General features: G+C 38.5%; 1 protein-coding gene across 1 annotated transcript in view; it reads left to right on the top strand.

Moving 5' to 3' along the window:
* Positions 1–18,127, top strand: part of pnpla7b (patatin-like phospholipase domain containing 7b) — a 42,686-nt gene that overhangs the window by 11,676 nt on the left and 12,883 nt on the right. The window contains 18 exon segments of the mRNA XM_057832443.1: positions 113–272; positions 362–442; positions 2,062–2,190; positions 2,287–2,367; positions 2,731–2,851; positions 2,940–3,017; positions 5,297–5,379; positions 5,494–5,643; positions 10,520–10,597; positions 10,721–10,926; positions 10,995–11,126; positions 12,752–12,875; positions 12,937–13,126; positions 14,542–14,691; positions 15,696–15,759; positions 15,942–16,110; positions 16,193–16,375; positions 16,530–16,648. Coding sequence (XP_057688426.1) covers positions 113–272; positions 362–442; positions 2,062–2,190; positions 2,287–2,367; positions 2,731–2,851; positions 2,940–3,017; positions 5,297–5,379; positions 5,494–5,643; positions 10,520–10,597; positions 10,721–10,926; positions 10,995–11,126; positions 12,752–12,875; positions 12,937–13,126; positions 14,542–14,691; positions 15,696–15,759; positions 15,942–16,110; positions 16,193–16,375; positions 16,530–16,648 — 2,298 coding nt within the window.

The following is an 18,127-nucleotide window of genomic DNA, read 5'->3' on the forward strand; positions in this document are numbered from 1 at the left end:
TACATACAGGTTATGATTTTATATCGTCCCTACCAATGTTGAGACCAAACCTACGCCCTTGCATACAGTCCATACATACACTAAGATTGCAGTGAATTCATGTTTTCTGTAGGGTGCTTGGACACTTCGAGAAGCCTCTGTTCCTTGAGCTATGTCGCCACATGGTGCTGATCCAGCTTCATCAGGGGGAGGCACTATTCCGCCCAGGTGATACAGATGACAGCATTTATGTTGTTCAAGATGGCCGCCTAGAACTATGCATCCGCGAGAGTGTAAGATTACCAGAGAGTCGATTATTTGCTTTTTGCCCATATCGGTGTTTGTGAAATGATAATTTGATTTGTGTGTGTTTTTTTTGCAGGATGGGACAGATGTTGTGGTGAAGGAAGTTCTACAAGGAGATAGTGTCCACAGTTTGCTTAGTATCTTAGATGTTATCACTGTAAGCATCAGTCCATCTTTACCTTGACGATAACGTTTAGGTTTCTTTTACTTGTAGGTAATGAACATTAGGGCTGGGCGATATGGCCTTAAGTACGTATCACGGTAAATTGAGCAGATTTACCTCGATAATGATAAATGACGATAAATTCGCCAAAGCGGACTGTTATATAATTTGAAAATCTGGATCAATGTATTAGATACAAAATAACTGTTTCAAGTTAATTTATTTACCAGCTTTGAATTTAATATATTTAACAATTGCACATGGAGTCTAAACATTAAGTATATAAAAATTTATTGTAAACAATACGAATTCAAGTATGAACATTTATAACAGCTTGTATGACTTGAACAATGTACAACCATAGACTTCATAACATGGGTTATGAAGTCTATGCTAAAACGTTACAAAAAATAATTCGACAACTGTGCAAACATGTCAATTCAACACAAATGCCTTACAGCAGGAACAGTACAGTTCAAACAACTTATTGTTAATGGCTGCTGTGACATAATTACTCAACACAAGTGTTTACTTCAAGGTTTCAGGTTTTTTTTCCCTAGAGCATTTTTTTAATACATGCACGCACACATGCACCCCCCCCCCCCACACAGACACACACACACACACTTTAAAGCTATATTGCTCTCACGCCAATGAAACATTTAAGATTTTATGATGGCAGTAATGACACAGACTAAAGCAAGCACATACAGAAAAATAGCTGTGGCCATTAAACGGTCATATTATAGGCTTCACTGTTAGATTATAATTTATGCTAAATGCTTTACCGTCATGAAAGCTATCAAAGAAATCACACACACACAGAGATACAGAATAACGCGACATACTAATTGCTAGATGCAGTCTGTGCCCAATCCACTCATTAAGTTCAGCCGTTTCGACAAGGTTATAGCCGCTATCCGACTCCATCACGTTCATTTGTAGCGTTAGCCGCTAGTGTTAGCCTGTGGCCTGGCTACCAGTAGAAAGCACTGAAAGCACCCTCTCCTGAAATCGTGAGAACCAGGGAGGAAAGTGGGTGAAAGCCCGTCCGGAGGCCGCCAAGAGTCTACTCAATGTTGGGTAAAGGCGAAGTTCCCTTAAGCCCGACTCCATCACGTTTGCTTGTACCGTTAGCTGCTAGCGTTAGCTTCTGTTTGTTTGATTTCCTGATAACCACGTGACTTCATACGTAAGCACACCGACTGCTTTTTAAAGGGGAATGAACATAGCTGAACAACACAGAGTCAAAGCGGGATTAAAAGACTGTATTTTCTTGGTTTGTTAAATTACCTTTACCGACATGGTCAAAATTACGTGGGTCATCGTGAAGAATTTCGCTAACGGTTAATTTTCGGTATACCGCCCGGCTCTAATGGACATCCAAGGTTTTTCAGTCTTATTTGTTTTGTGTTGTTGTTATAGCACTACTTGATGTATTTACTAGTCTGTACACAGCATGTTGCCGTTTTGTAGTGTCATATGACAAACACAAAATCCTAAAAACTTGCCAGGTTTACAATGCAGTTTGTATAGTTGAAGTTATATCATATTATGCTTCATTATATTGTGCATCTGTCTTCCTCAACACTATTGTTTCTCTGTTCTTTAAGGGCTACCCAGCTCCATACAAGACAGTCTCTGCAAGAGCTGCTGTCCCCTCAACTGTATTGCGTCTTCCAGCGATAGCATTTCAATCCGTCTTTGACAAATATCCTGAAACTCTGGTCCGTGTCATTCAGGTAAAGTGACCAGTATTTAAATCATTGATGGATTTACAAATAATACATTGACAGATATTGGCTACAAATATTACAATGCTCTTCTGCCATGTGTAGATCATCATGGTACGTCTTCAGAGAGTGACCTTTCTTGCCTTACACAACTACCTTGGCCTCACTACTGAGCTCTTCAACACGGTATTTTATCCAATTTCTCGACAATGTCTAATCACAATGACGTTATTTAGATTTTTGAGAGGTTGTTTGTTTGCCTGAAATTATTTTGAATAATTTATTTAAAATTGCAAATAAACTAGCCTCTATTTTCAGAGGATTTAATTAAATAGCAGCCCACACAATGATGACACAACATTAGCAATGATCTTGTTCAGATCGGCTCTGTAATCTCATCAAAAGAGGTTGCAGTTTTTTTTTTGTTTGTTTTTTTTTTTTTTTCATCTACAATTTTGTTTTCTTGTTCCAAATTAGGATATGAAACAACTTTAGGAGCTTTTCCATTTACATATAGAGGGCTGTTTTGACAAATTTCAAATGTTATAGGCGAGTCAAGCCATCTCCTTGGTGTCAGTGGCTCATGTCTTAGGAGAGGTCCATCCACATAGAAGTCTCCACAGGCAGCCTTCTCACTCTGATGAGTTAGTGTCTGAAAAAGCAGACCCAGGTCAGAAAATATGGATTTTTTAAAATTATTATTATTAATGTCAGGATGTAATATATTATCTCATGCTTTTTTTAATTTGTTGAAACAGAAAAGGCAATCTTATCTGAAAATTCCAGTTCAAAATATAGGAAAACCCGCTCGCTGTCCACCCCAATCGCTGGTACAGGTAATAGCACATTCATTTTTTTCAGTACTTGCTGTACTGTTTTCAGTTAGTTCAAATAATTTATTGGAAAACAAATCTGTGCCTTATATTCTGGAGTTTTTATTAAGCCTCCAGTACAATGTTGAAACAGTCCCATGCACCATAAATTTTGAGGCTGCAACTAACGATTATTTAAACAATCAGTCAGGCAAGTACGTATCGAAATTTCTATTAGGGCTTCTGTAGCTGATGACAACCCCTGATTAGTGTATCTGAAATGTGTTTCAGCTACAAATCTCCTGTATATGGTCAAAATGAGCACAATGAAAAAGGTCATTAAAACGGAAGTTACGAATGTAACGAAAGTATGTAACTACTGTTCTAACAATCCCAGTCCGCCAGAGTGTTCTGGCCCTCAGAATCCTCGTGCTCATACGAGAAGGTTCTGTAGGGACTGGACCTGTGATGACACCAGAACATATACAGTGGGGCAAATAAGTATTTCGTCAACCACCAATTGTGCAAGTTCTCCTACTTGAAAAGATTAGAGAGGCCTGTAATTGTCAACATGGGTAAACCTCAACCATGAGAGACAGAATGTGGGAAAAAAAACAGAAAATAGCATTGTTTGGTTTTTTAAATAATTTATTTCCAATTAGAGTGGACAGTAAGTATTTGATCACCTACAAACAAGCAAGATTTGTGGCTGTCAAAGAGGTCTAACTTCTTCTAACCAGGTCTAACGAGGCTCCACTCGTTACCTGTATTAATGGCACCTGTTTTAACTCATTATCAGTATAAAAGACACCTGTCCACAACCTCAGTCAGTCACACTCCAAACTCCACTATGACCAAGACCAAAGAGCTGTCGAAGGACACCAGAGACAAAATTGTAGACCTGCACCAGGCTGGGAAGACTGAATCTGCAATAGGTAAAACGCTTGGTGTAAAGAAATCAATTGTGGGAGCAATTATCAGAAAATGGAAGACATACAAGACCACTGATAATCTCCCTCGATCCGGGGCTCCATGCAAGATCTCACCCCGTGGCGTCAAAATGATTACAAGAACGGTGAGCAAAAATCGCAAAACCACACGGGGGGACCTAGTGAATGACCTACAGAGAGCTGGGACCACAGTAACAAAGGCTATTATAAGTAACACAATGCGCCGCCAGGAACTCAAATCCTGCACTGCCAGACGTGTCCCCCTGCAGAGGCCAGTACACGTCCAGGCCTGTCTGCGGTTCGCTAGCGAGCATTTGGATGATCCAGAAGAGGACTGGGAGAATGTGTTATGGTCAGATGGACCCAAAAGAGAACTTTTTGGTAGAAACACAGGTTCTCGTGTTTGGAGGAGAAAGAATACTGAATTGCATCTGAAGAACACCATACCCACTGTGAAGCATGGGGGTGGAAACATCTTGCTTTGGGGCTGTTTTTCTGCAAAGGGACCAGGACGAATCATCTGTGTAAAGGAAAGAATGAATGGGGCCATATATCGAGAGATTTTGAGTGAAAATCTCCTTCCGTCAGCAAGGGCATTGAAGATGAGACGTGACTGGGTCTTTCAGCATGACAATGATCCCAAACTCACCACCAGGGCAACAAAGGAGTGGCTTCGTAAGAAGCATTTCAAGGTCCTGGAGTGGCCTAGCCAGTCTCCAGATCTCGACCCCATAGAAAATCTGTGGAGGGAGTTGAAATTAACAAAACATTACTGCTCTAGAGGAGATCTGCATGGAGGAATGGGCCAAAATACAAGCAACTGTGTGTGAAAAGCTTGTGAAGAGTACAGAAAACATTTGGCCTCCGTTATTGCCAACAAAGGGTACAAAACAAAGTATTGAGATGAACTTTTGGTATTAACCAAATACTTATTTTCCACCATGATTTGCAAATAAATTCTTTAAAAATCAAACAATGTGATTTTCTGTTTTTTTTCCACATTCCGTCTCTCATGGTTGAGGTTTACCTATGTTGACAATTACAGGCCTCTCTAATATTTTCAAGTGGGAGAACATGCACAATTAGTGGTTGACTAAATGCTTATTTGCCCCACTGTACCTGTTCCAGGGGTCAAACTGGGGTCACAGGTGACTATTTTGTTATGCATCCTTGGACTGTGCACGTACAAAAAGAATCATTGTCTACAACTAGCAACCAATTGAAACCTCGATGTGTTTGTGGAACTCTTGACACCTGGAGAAAATTATCCATCATGTGTGCTGGATAAATATGAAAATTGGTTTTCTGATTGGCCCTGATCAGTACCAAATAACATGTATGTTTGTCATACAGGTGAAATGTCATTGGATTTTAACAGAGTTTCTGATGGGGCTAGAGTTGCTACTGATGAGGCTGTGCCCAGTGGTCAAGTGAAGGTATTGCTTCTATTTTTTGACTACCCAGGAAACACAACAAGAGCATAATGCATACAGATAAACCTAAACTAAATGCCATGTTTTCAAAATTCATTCAGCGTGTATTATTTGCAGTCTATTTTAAAGAAGACTGTGACAATGCAGCGGAGTCCTTCTGCAGTTTACCATTACAGTGAAGCTGGAGCAGGAAATGAGCACCACAATAAAGTCAATGCCATTTTCCAAGCTGCCAAAAAGGACTTACTGCAGGTTATCCAGCTCCAGGTATACCACACACTAACTTTTTCATGTTGTTGCTACTCACACTTAATATGGCGGAAAACACTCAGGTGACTTGAAGTTCCGCTCTGAGACCCCCAATTTGGCCAAATTTCAAAATTGTCCTATATGCAACTGTGATGCATCATTGGAAAACTTAAAATCTCAGTTTTCTGGGGGAAGAAATTTTTGGGACAGGGGGGCATTTAAAAAAATAATTTTAAAAAATGTAACAGCAAAATCCTAACTGGAGGAGAGAGCATAATTAAAGACGCCATGATTTTAACAAGATATTATCGCGTACTTACCTCTTTTCGACCCAAAAACTCCATGTAGCATGTATCACCGAGTGTCAAGACACAGCTGTGAATGGCTACAGCCAGATTTTTGGGGGATTTTATGGGTGAAACATGGTAATATAACAAGGGTCGCGATGCAGAAATTGCAGACATCAAAGAGTGGTTGAAATGTTCTTTTTCATATATTTTTCCCTTTTAAATGTTTCTTTTTTTTCAATTTTTCTTTGTTTGGATCGATTTTTCATCATCATTTTATCATCTAAAATATTGGGGAAAATGTGACAGTAACAAAAAAATACAATTAAGCGATTGTTATGAGGTAGATATCCGTGACTTATTGACAGACACTATTTTTTTCATTGTGACGTAATGCGTTTAAAAGTTTAAAATATGCTCGTCAATTATTTTTTAAAGTCGTTTTTTTTTTTTTTTTTTTAACTAAATATTAGACATAGATTAATGATTCTAAGCTAGAAATGACAGACATTTCGAATAATAAATATAATTACCTTCTTTTTATGGCTGGGTTGAAACAAAAGCAGTTGCGCGACATCTGTAAACGGGGGTCTCCAGGGTAAAACGGACAAATTAAAAATTAATTAAAAGTTAATGCGCCATGAATCTGCTATGGCAGCATACATGCATACACAAATAAACATATTGTTCTTTCAAAAACAATCGTTTTTTGGGCTTCAAATACAGCAGTTTATTTTAAATAGTGGTGCAAGAGCAGAAACTGCTTTTTCAGCCTTGTCTGTTTTTTCCGCCCAATACAGTACAGGCCAAAAGTGTGGACACACCTTCTCATTCGTGCGTTTTCTTTATTTTCATGAGTATTTACATGGCAAATTCTCATTGAAGGTAATAAAACTATGAATGAACAGGTGTGGAATTATGTACATTGAAAAAAGGTGAAATAACTAAAAACATGTATGATGTTCTAGTCTCTTCAAAATAGCCACCCTTTGCTCTGATTACTTTTTGCACTCTCTTGTCATTCTGTTGATGATCTTCAAGAAGGAGTCACCTAAAATGGTTTTTGACTTTTTATTAGGGTTGTTCCGATCATGTTTTTTTGCTCCCGATCCGATCCCGATCGTTTTAGTTTGAGTATCTGCCGATCCCGATATTTCCTGATCCAATTGCTTTTTTTTCTCCCGATTCAATTCCAATCATTTCCGATAATTTTTCCCGATCATATACATTTTGGCAATGCATTAAGAAAAAAATGAATAAAACTCGAACGAATATATACATTCAACAAACAGTACATAAGTACTGTATTTGTTTATTATGACAATAAATCCTCAAGATGGCATTTACATTATTAACATTCTTTCTGTGAGAGGGATCCACGGATAGAAAGACTTGTAATTCTTAAAGGATAAATGTGACTTTGTATATTGTGACTAAATATTGCCATCTAGTGTATTTGTTGACCTTTCAGTAAATGATACTGTAGCCATTTAACTTCTGCCCAAATGCATGATGGGAAGTGCAACCATGACTGTGCGTTGTGGTACCAATTGATATATCTTCTCTGCGTTGGGAAATAACATAGGGTGTTAAGAAAGAGATCAACTACTACCTTTCTTCCCCACATTGCTTCCCATGATTATTCTAATCATTGGGAGAGGGATTTTAAGGCTTTAGCCATTTAAAAAAAGGCTCCAAAGGCTGCCAAAATTCTCTCTACTCACTTTACGCTGCCTTTTAGCTCTATATACTGTATGGGTAAGACGGCTCCGTTATAGATTGAACGCGACAATGCGTGAGTGGGTTGTGCAGCGCATGCGTTAATTGCGTTAAATATTGTAATATTGTAACGTGATAAATGTAAAAAATATTAATTCTCGCCGTTAACGCGATAAATTTGATAACCCTACCTTAGGCTTAAACTAGACTCTGGAAGAGTGTAACACATTATGTCTGTAACGTTAAATAGAATTAGAAAACGATTTAATTAAGAAATATATATATATTAAAAAAAGGCATGTCCGATATTTTTTTGCCGGTTCCGATACTTTGAAAATGACGTGATCGGACCCGATCGATCCCGATCGATCGGGACATCTCTTTTTATGTATGAGTACAAATCTTTTTGACGGCTATCTACTGTAACTCCATACCGTATCAGGGTTGATTATTCGAATTTATAGCTTTCTTAATGGGGTTGGGACTTGTGTCACAATATGCAATAATTCAATTTATCACACGTTAAATAAAAATGAAGGCGGTAATTTTTCCGCTGCTATTTATCGCCTCGTGTGCATGTGTGTGTGCGCGTGCAGCAGACATGCTGTTAAAAGTTCGGCTTCCTTGTTACCAACTACGCAAAATGCCTCTTCGTTCCGGTTCTGGCAAAAAGAGCCAATCCGTTCCCATTATATCCTATTGTTCAACGTATTGCGGCCGCATCAGTGCTCCGGATTGACTGCGGACCATCTCCGATGTGCTGGGTCCCGCCTGCTACTTTAGGCTATTTTTTATTTTTGCCGGTGACGCATCCGTCAAAATGGGCGCCGCCGGGCCTGGAGTCAACAGCCCAGTTGCTTATTCACGGTTTAACCAGCGAACATGAACGAAGAACGCTCCATCATGGAGGTGGAAAGTCACAAAGTGATTTATGATGCAGCAGATCATCATTATAAGGACAACATTAAAACAGAAGCTGTATGGTGTTATATTATGTGTGTTTTTCTGGCAATGATATCAAACACACGACGTGCTGACATCTTTTGTTTTTCATAAACATACGGCGCTAACAACACTTCCTCAACCTGTGACTCTTGGCAGGCTGTGTCTCGCGCTCTCACTGCACGTCACATGAACAAAACATCACCGTTGCATGCGCTTCAGGGTGCCTCGGAAAACATCCAATCAGAATATTACACATGGAACCCCATAGCAGAAGCTATGAGGGGGAAAGTTTTCATTTGCCTAAATTCTTAAGTTATTAAGTGCAATTTTATTTTTTTCTTGAAAAAGACATTTTATTTATTCTGTGTTTCTGTGCGGTATTAATATTGTTGTCTTTTACTTAAAAGAGGCATGGTCTATTGTTTTTAGTTGTGATTTCTTTAAAAGTATTTTTGAATTTAGGGGTAAACATTTATCGCGTTTAAATGGGTGTACTTGACCTATTAATACATAGTGTATTTTCCCTGTGTTTTGTAAATTGGTTTAAAAAAAAAAAAAGATATTGGGGGAGGGGACGCAATAATATCACATTTCGCAATAATTTATGAGGTAAATTATCGCACACTAAAATTTGTTATCGCGACAGGCCTAGTTGGGACCTTCATTTGTGTTGCATTGAATGAGGTGTGTCCAAACTTTTGGCCTGTACTGTATATACAGTATGTATACTTTTGAAATAACAGCTCAACAGTGTAAGTGTGTGATTTGGAAAGCCTACATTTTTAAACGTTCTAGCTTTCTGTTTAATCATGAGGGTACATTTACAATGTTTCAGCAGTTGTAGTGGATTAAAAAAATGTTTATATATAATATAATGAAATGGAACTATTTTCCCCAGTTGCGATCGGTCCAATTCCCCTGAGAAAGTAACGTAGTTTAGATTCATTTAGATCCTGAACAGTGGTAAATAAGTAATAATGAGAATACAGTGATCCCTCGCCACTTCGCGCTTCAAACTTTGCGCCCTCAGTCCATCGTGGATTTTATTTTCAATTCAAAAAAAGTTAAATACAGATGAGCTGTCCCCATCTGATCGCTAAGTCTCACACTCGCTCCCTCCCTCCCTCTCCCTTCTCTTGGTTGATCAGAGAGTGAACTGGCGTTGCTTACTTTGCCAGAGACTCGACCTTTAAAGGTCTGCATGCGTCAATCATCGTTTAACTTGTGAAACAGTAGCTGTGGCACCTCATTGTGTGTAAGTGAGGAGCTGGAGTGGATTTGAGTGGACACTCAATGAAGCATTTCATAAAGACAAGCTTTGTTTTTTTTTTAACTTTTTTATTTTTTTACAATGGATTGGGCGTCTACTTTTTGTCTTGTTTAAAAAATAATTCTGTGGGACAGTAACAGGTTTAAAAGTTATCATAATTATTACATTTAAAGTGCTTAAAAACATTTAATAAAACATGTATATACATAAAAGTTTTTTTAAATACTTTGGGGAAAAAGGTAATAAAAAACATGTCTTAGATGTATCTCTTTCCAATGATAGATCTGAATATATACATTGAACAAAAAAAACAAAAAAATGGTGGGGGAGACAATACTTCGTGGTTTTTCACTTTTTTCACGCCGGGTTCTGGTCCCCATTAACCGCGACAAATGAGTGATAACTGTACTATTGAGAGCAAAAATAATTATAACGTGAGGGAGCACAGAGTTGGAAAAAAAAATCCCTGAGGTTATTGTGCACTAGAGAAATAAATAGAATTCTCTCCATCCATCTTCCACTGCTTATCCAAGTTCGAGTCGCGGTTGCAACAGGTTCAAAAAGGAAGCCAAGACCACCCATTCCCAACCATTTTGCCCAGCTCTTCCGTTTCTTATTTAATATGTTGAAAATGATTTACTATGACACAACTGATGCTATTTAATTTCCTCAGGATCCCAGTCTACTGGAGGGTAGGGTGACTTTTCGCCAAGTTAAAGCCAATTCAATCGTGGCCCATCAAGGAGATCAGGTAATCACCTCAAGGCTGTTTTATAATGTGTCATATCCAGTGTCCTCTATATTGCAGTATAACCAAAATTGACTGATAGGGATAGAACCTTTTTTTGTAATTGGTTTTCCATCCCTTTCCCAGGATGTGAGCGTGGCATTTGTCATATCAGGTTTACTCCATGTTTACCAGCGCATGATTGACCGTGAGGATGAGTCGCTGCTTTTTGTGACCCACCCAGGAGAGATGGTGGGACACCTGGCTGTACTCACAGGAGAACCCCTTATCTTCACCACACGTGCTCACAAAGACTGCACATTCCTCTCCATATCAAAGGCTCATTTCTATGAGTAAGAACCTAAAGTTGTCAACAGCCATTATAAACAAAAAAATTTTTTTTTTCAACTTTTGTTTTCAGGATAATGCGTGAGGAGCCCAGAATTGTGTTGAATGTAGCTCATACTGTAGTGAGGAGGGTGTCACCTTTTGTCAGGCAGATTGACTTCGCCTTAGACTGGATGGCTTTGGAGGCCGGCCGTGCTGTTTACAGGTACATTTGAAGACAGTGATGAACTGGTACAAACCATTATGCTTTGGCCATTAAATTAGCATTGATTTATGATTTAAATGTTATTCTCAGAACAAACAGTTCTGGGTAACCAAAGACTATATACTGTAATTCACTATCGAATTCCCTTCCCTACTTCATAACCAGGGGTGAAAGTGGCTAGAACTTCTTCCCGGAACTCCCCGACGTGAAGGTCACCACGGAGTCAGAATTTTTTGTTTGTTTATTTATTTATTTTCATTTGGGGTGGGGGGGTCAAACCCCCATAAAACAACTGAAAAGCAAAGAAAACTGATTTGATACACATATTTCTATAACACATACAAAAACTGATTTTCATTCAAACTGTATTTTTTTCAATGATTTGCAAAATAAAAGTTAACAAAAACAGCAATAAGCCCAACCTCCATCTCCTAATTTTTCTTTTCCCTCATTTCCTCACATACTAAATGCCAAATCTCAATTTTAACTACTTAAGAACATAGGATGTATATTGAAATTGAAGTTAATGAAAACATTTAGTTTATTTTTTAAATAATATAGATATAAGTAACATACATTTAGAAAAATAAGTACAAATGACTTATGCAGAATGAAATGGAATATATTTTGAAGATCGCGCAAACATTGACTTTTTTAAATCATAAGGAAATGATTCAGTAGCCAAACGTAAATGAACAAATATAAGTCCAAAGTGCACATGGACAGCTAAGATGCTCTAAACCTCCCCATCAGAGCAAATAAAACTAAATATGATAAATAAGCCTCCTCAACTCTTTACCTGCTCTTAAAGATTTGATCCATTTTCTTTTGCATTGCCCTTTTTTTGTCGCATCAATTCAACAAACTTTTTTTTTGCCATTCCAGAAAACACGCACATTTGAACCAATCAGAGCTAACTATCTCTGCTGATCACCAGTCAGTATGTCAGCCAATTGAACGGATAAATGACTCCAGGTGTTTTGCTTTGCTGCTTGCATTCGCACATTGACGTGACTCATCATCGTCAGACTCAGATAACTGCAGAAGCTGGGGAAACCTCCTTGCCGTCCGTGGAATAAAATCAATAATAAATATCGGTGGAAATGGATTACGCTACACAAGCACTTTATCATGCTTGTTGTTAACACTTGTGTATGTAAATCTGATGTTGGTACATTGTTTTTTTTTTGGGAGATGAAATGCATGTGTGGGAGCTTAGCATTTTTTTTTACATAGCGTTTTGACAGTTTTCGTCATATTTTCGGAATCAAAGCACCGTGTACCGGAACAGCATTCCGGCCCTGAATCTTATACCGGAACTGCGTTCCGGCCGGAATTTTATACCAGAACTGCGTTCCTGACTGTTCTGGCCCACTTTCACCCCTTTTCATAACAGATTTGGAATGTTTTCCACTAGTTTATTTTTTAGCTTCCCAGTAGTTGTGCTGTTAGTGTGTTTTAATTTTTAAAAAATGTCAGTATTTGATGGTCACTGATGTATGAGGTGGATAAGCAGTATGGCTAGTAAATGAATGAAATGTGAATAACACAATGCATCAGATTATGTTGAAATTTTAAAAGTGGGCATCACAACTACAAATGCTATATTTTCTGATTGGATGTAGACAAGGAGATAAGTCCGACAGCACCTTCATTGTCCTCAGTGGCCGCTTACGCTCTGTCATTGCAAAGGATAATGGGAAGAAGGAGCTGGCAGGAGAATATGGCCGCGGGGACCTAATTGGTGTGGTGAGTGTTCCATCACTGGATTGTTTAGGATTTGAAACTGAAAATAGCAAGTTGTATCTAGGTTGAGGCTCTAACCCACATGAACCGGGCCACCACGGTCCACGCTGTGAGGGACTCTGAGCTGGCTAAACTGCCAGAAGGAGCTCTCAACTCCATCAAGAGGAGGTATCCTCAGGTCGTTACCCGTCTCATTCATTTGCTGGGACAGAAGATTTTGGGCAATATGCAGCAGGTCAATGGGCCTCTGACAGGTATGTTTTTAAATGCGGTAACACTTTAATTATTTTCAAAATAATGATGTGGCAGTGATGTAAAAACTTCCCAAATCAGGGGGTTATGTTTATTTTATGTAGCAGAATATCTATTAGTAGAATACACTGTAAGAAGAAGTCCTTTAAACGGAACAACGGACAGAAAGACATGTAATTCTTAAAAGATAAATGTTAGTATAAGTTCTAATAATTTGATATTCCAACCCCACTTAATATTTTCGTTTTTATAAAATTTGAAAAATTTGTTTAACTAGCAGGTCGCCATTGTTGTTGACGATGCAATGCACTCTGGGCTGTGATGTCGCTGGACAGCGCTGCCGTACTTCCACAGTGTCACTCATTAACTACCTAAACATGTCGTCAGTTCGGGTCTACCAATTTGAACCCGTGCGGAAAAGCGATGAACGAGCAGCTGAAGGACTCCAGCGGGATTCGAACCTGCGTTTCCCGTGCAACAGACGAGCGCGAGGGTCACAGGACTGTAATTCCGCGTTACGTTTGAGTCGTGATTTTCCCTATAAAGGAATCGCAACCCACATGCGTTGTCTGTCCGTTCGGTAAAATCTGAAGGGGAAACGCAACTGAAAAGAAAGTGCGTCTGGCTTGACCACGGAATTAGAAAACGGGGCTGTCTTCAGAAAGCTAGTAGACAACAACAACATAGAGATTGCGTGAAAGGATTTATTGGACACACACAAAAAAACACGCAATCGCAAAAAGGGAGACAGAAAAAAGGGTCCGTGACAGTAGGACGGGACCAATTTAAAAAAAAAAAAAAAAAAAAAAACGAGGGAAAACCGCAGTGGGAAGCAGACAAACGAAATAAACAAGGAAATGACGCAACTACCAACGAAGGGATATACAAACTGTCAAATGACAGCAAGTCAATATCTCGGCATCCTGCCTAGGATCGGTTTAAAGACACTACTGATGAGCTGGAATTGGATGCATGTATGACGTCGGGAACTTATCCCACAGCTCTCTAACAAAACAATCTGACTAGTAGTAGAATGTGACAAAATCATCCCAGTCGTCATACTAGCTTTGCTTGCTAGCTAGCACAGCTATTTTCCCAGTCTAGCCCAACCACGTCATCACCCCCAGTGTCCATTGCACGCATAAAATATAGCGCCCTCCGTAGGTCAAAACATGTTCTAAATATTATAGATTTTTAAATCAATGGCAATACTTTTTGTGTTTCTAATTACATATTTTAGTAAAAGAGAACAATTGTGGCTTATTAGAGCCTATAAAGTTAAGTCCGAGGTTCCCCTTTAAGACATGTCAAGGGGACAGGAAACAATCACCCCAAGCAGTTGGTGTGTATTTGGTATATGGGTATTTTAGATTAACAGTATTTTGTGTTATAAAGTATATACTCATTTGACTTCTAGCTCGAAGCCTCCCCCTCCACAACCCCAGCAGTAAGTGGGATGCTGGGAATCCTGCCTCCAACTTGTCCACTGTAGCCATTCTGCCTGTGTCTGATGAGATTCCGCTCATGGCCTTCACCTTGGAGCTGCAGCATGCACTCAGTGGTATCGGTATGATCATCTATGTGTTCTCGTTTTAAAGCCTTAGCTAATCCTCTCTGTACACCCTCATTAACAGGCAGAGTTTAGCAAAACACAGTCATTCCTTTTCCACTTTTCATATTGGGTAAATACAAAATGTAGGCAGTGGAATTCTATCTTGATCTGTATTTGACCCAATATAGTATATGATTTGGCCACGTGAGATCCTTAGACATTTTACTACCAATAAAAGAGATATTTTGAGATGAGAAAAAGTATAATGTGAATTTTTCAAATCGGGTCATTCCATTGGAGTGGACCAAACATACACCAGGACACTGGTGTTTAAACTTGTGAAAATTCAATTTAATAAAGTCACAAAACAGTTTAACAACATGTCTTGGGCCCATCATAGTAGGGGTCAACATAACAAGAGCCTTCAACCAAACTGACGTCCAGACACATCTTTGTGACCGTTTAAATAAGGGTGGACTTTTTTAATGACCACCTGAGTGAGCATATGAACCAAACATTGCCAACTTAAATAACAACAGATGGGAAAAAAATACATACATTAACTTTAAGCAATAAATCAACTAATGTGCATTTCAACAAAATGGAAAAATTACCCCAAACCATCATGATTAAATCAACTTAAATATCCCCCCCTTCCAGATGGTAGGTTCCAGATCTTAACTGCAGTGGTCCTTACCTCAAATTACAAAATCAAAATCCAGTAAACATTCAGATAAATATTAACTAAAGTGTGCACCCATTAGAAAATACATGTCCAAAAAGTATCAAATAAATAATTAACTAAATCTTGAAAACACTAAATTGTGGTAGTAGTGGTATCCACCACATCCATTATAGACAATTTTGACAAGTTGGTGATGGGTAACAATGTTTTACACATCCCAATCAGCAATATAACCTATAAATGTATAGTAATACCCCACTTCTAAGAGTAAAAAGAGTACACTAGCCTAAAAATAACTGTTTAAAAAAAACTGTCCTATCCTTGTTTTCTTTAGGGCCTACACTACTCTTGACAAGTGACATCATTAAACAGCGCCTGGGCACTGCTGCTTTGGACAGGTACAACTGTTAAAATTGTGTGTTGACTGACAAAGGGATAAGAGAAACAGGAAATACGAATGTAAAGAGATAGAAACGGGAATCTCAGTGCTTCCTGGCTGCCCACCCTATTAGTTCATGAGCAGTTCAACTAACATCGCGTTTCATGCCGTAACCTTTCATTTTGCTTCTGTTCTTTAAAGCGTCCACGAGTACCGTCTGTCAAGTTGGCTCGGCCAGCAGGAAGACATCCACCGTATCGTCCTTTATCAATCTGACTCAGGCCTTACTCCTTGGACGCAGCGCTGCATCCGCCAGGCTGATTGCATCATTATTGTGGGACTGGGTGAACAGGAACCCACAGTGGGAGAGGTCTGCTAATTCAATCAGACCGTTTCAGTGTGCTAAATGAAAAAAGTAAAGGTATTTAGTTACTATGCTTGTTTCTCTGTAGTTGGAGAAAATGTTGGAGGGTAGTGCTATTCGGGCCCAGAAGCAATTAGTGTTGCTGCACAGGGAGGATGGTCCACCACCCAAAGGGACAGCGGAGTGGCTGAACATGCGAAGCTGGATCTCCAGGCACCATCACTTGTCATGTCCTCGTAGAGTGTTTTCCAAGAGGAGTTTACCTAAGCTGGTATATCAAGTGCAGAACCCTCACACTACACAGCAGCATTTACACAAAGTCTTAGCGATTCATCATTGTATTGTAAAAATGGGTTGGCTGTACTTTCTGTGGTCCATGTGGCTTTCTGTGTTTTGTTCACGGTAAATGTTGTTTTTCACCAAAGAGAGAGCTGTACGAACGTGTGTTTGAAAAGTGTCCAGATCGTCACTCCGACTTCTCCCGCCTAGCCAGGATTCTAACAGGAAACAGCATCGCAGTTGTGCTAGGTGGTGGAGGTGCCAGGTAATGTGGCTGCTTACTTAAAATGTTGAGTTTTCGGCCATAACTTGCATATGTAAATTTTCCAACAAACCTTGCAAATGGAAGTTAAATAGGTTGAGCTGAAATGTAAAAATCAGCTAAATTCTTTTGCAGTGTGAATGCAGAGTTTGACATCCTCAATTTCAAGACTGACTCAGAAGTGTTCTGTAATTTTCGGACTATAAGACGCTATTTTTTTTCTTCATTTTAAATCCTTCGGCTTATGGTCGAATTTGTTGATTTATTTGGGTTAATAGGTAACACTTTATTTGACAGTGGCGTCATAAGACCGTCATGACATGACACTATCATGGACATTACTGAATGCTTATGACAGATGTCATTAAGTGTCATTCGGCAAATTATGTCACTAACTCCATTTATGTCAATCTTTTACATCCATTCAAAAGTAAGCTAATTTGCTGGATAACACTAAATGACATCTGTTATAAGTTAATATGTTATATTAACATTTATTATATGTTAATCTAACTTTAAAAAAGTAATTCAATTCAATTCAATTTTATTTTATTTGTAATTAATACATGTAATTAATTACAGTTACAAATTACTTCTTCCAAAAAGTAATTGAGATAGTAACTCAGTTACCTGAATGTAAGAGTAATTAGTTACTTAGCAAAGTAACCTGTGTTACTATTCATGTTTTTTTTTTTTCATTCAAAAAAAAAAAAAAACAACAATAAAAAAACAAGTCACACAATGTGAAGTTCAAAGGGTTTTTGGGGAAAATTGGCCCTAGCCCAATTCTTTAACCTAAACTTAACTAGACACAGGGATATGGCGATAACGAGATAGTAACCTTTGCGATGTTTGGAAGTCATTTAATGTTGTGAATCAACTGTTAGTTGTTAAAATCGCTCCCGTTATGAACGTAGTAACGGCGTTGCAAAGATGAGAAAAGTAATTAATTAGATTACTCACTACTGAAAAAAAAATAACGCCGTTAGTAACGCCTTTATTAACAACACTGGTTATAAGCATTCATTAATGCTCATGCCATTGTCATGTCATAATTAGGATTGTCTAATGACAGTTTTATGGCGCCACTGTCAAATAAAGTGTTACCGAATACCATAACCAGCAATTAATGAAACAACTGGAACAGTAACTGAATAAGTACTTCGCACAGAACATGAATTTTGACTGTTATTTACATATTTAGCACTGTAATGCATGCTAGGAGGCATGTTAGACAACAACAGTGTTAACTAGGGATGCACGATATCTATTTTTTGAAACCGATATCGATAACTGATAATATATGTATAATTTTTCAATGTATATTCACCTGTGTTTTGAACACCTGTAGGTCAAAAATACTAGGGGTTGATTCAGAATAGATTGGCCTTTGACCGAACCAGAATTTTCACGATGACATGAACATTATCATAATGAACAAAACAAAGACAAGAACAGTTTTGACTTCAAATAAAGTGCCCA

This window comes from Corythoichthys intestinalis, chromosome 3 (genome assembly GCF_030265065.1).
Source record: "Corythoichthys intestinalis isolate RoL2023-P3 chromosome 3, ASM3026506v1, whole genome shotgun sequence".
Classification (NCBI taxonomy): domain Eukaryota; kingdom Metazoa; phylum Chordata; class Actinopteri; order Syngnathiformes; family Syngnathidae; genus Corythoichthys; species Corythoichthys intestinalis.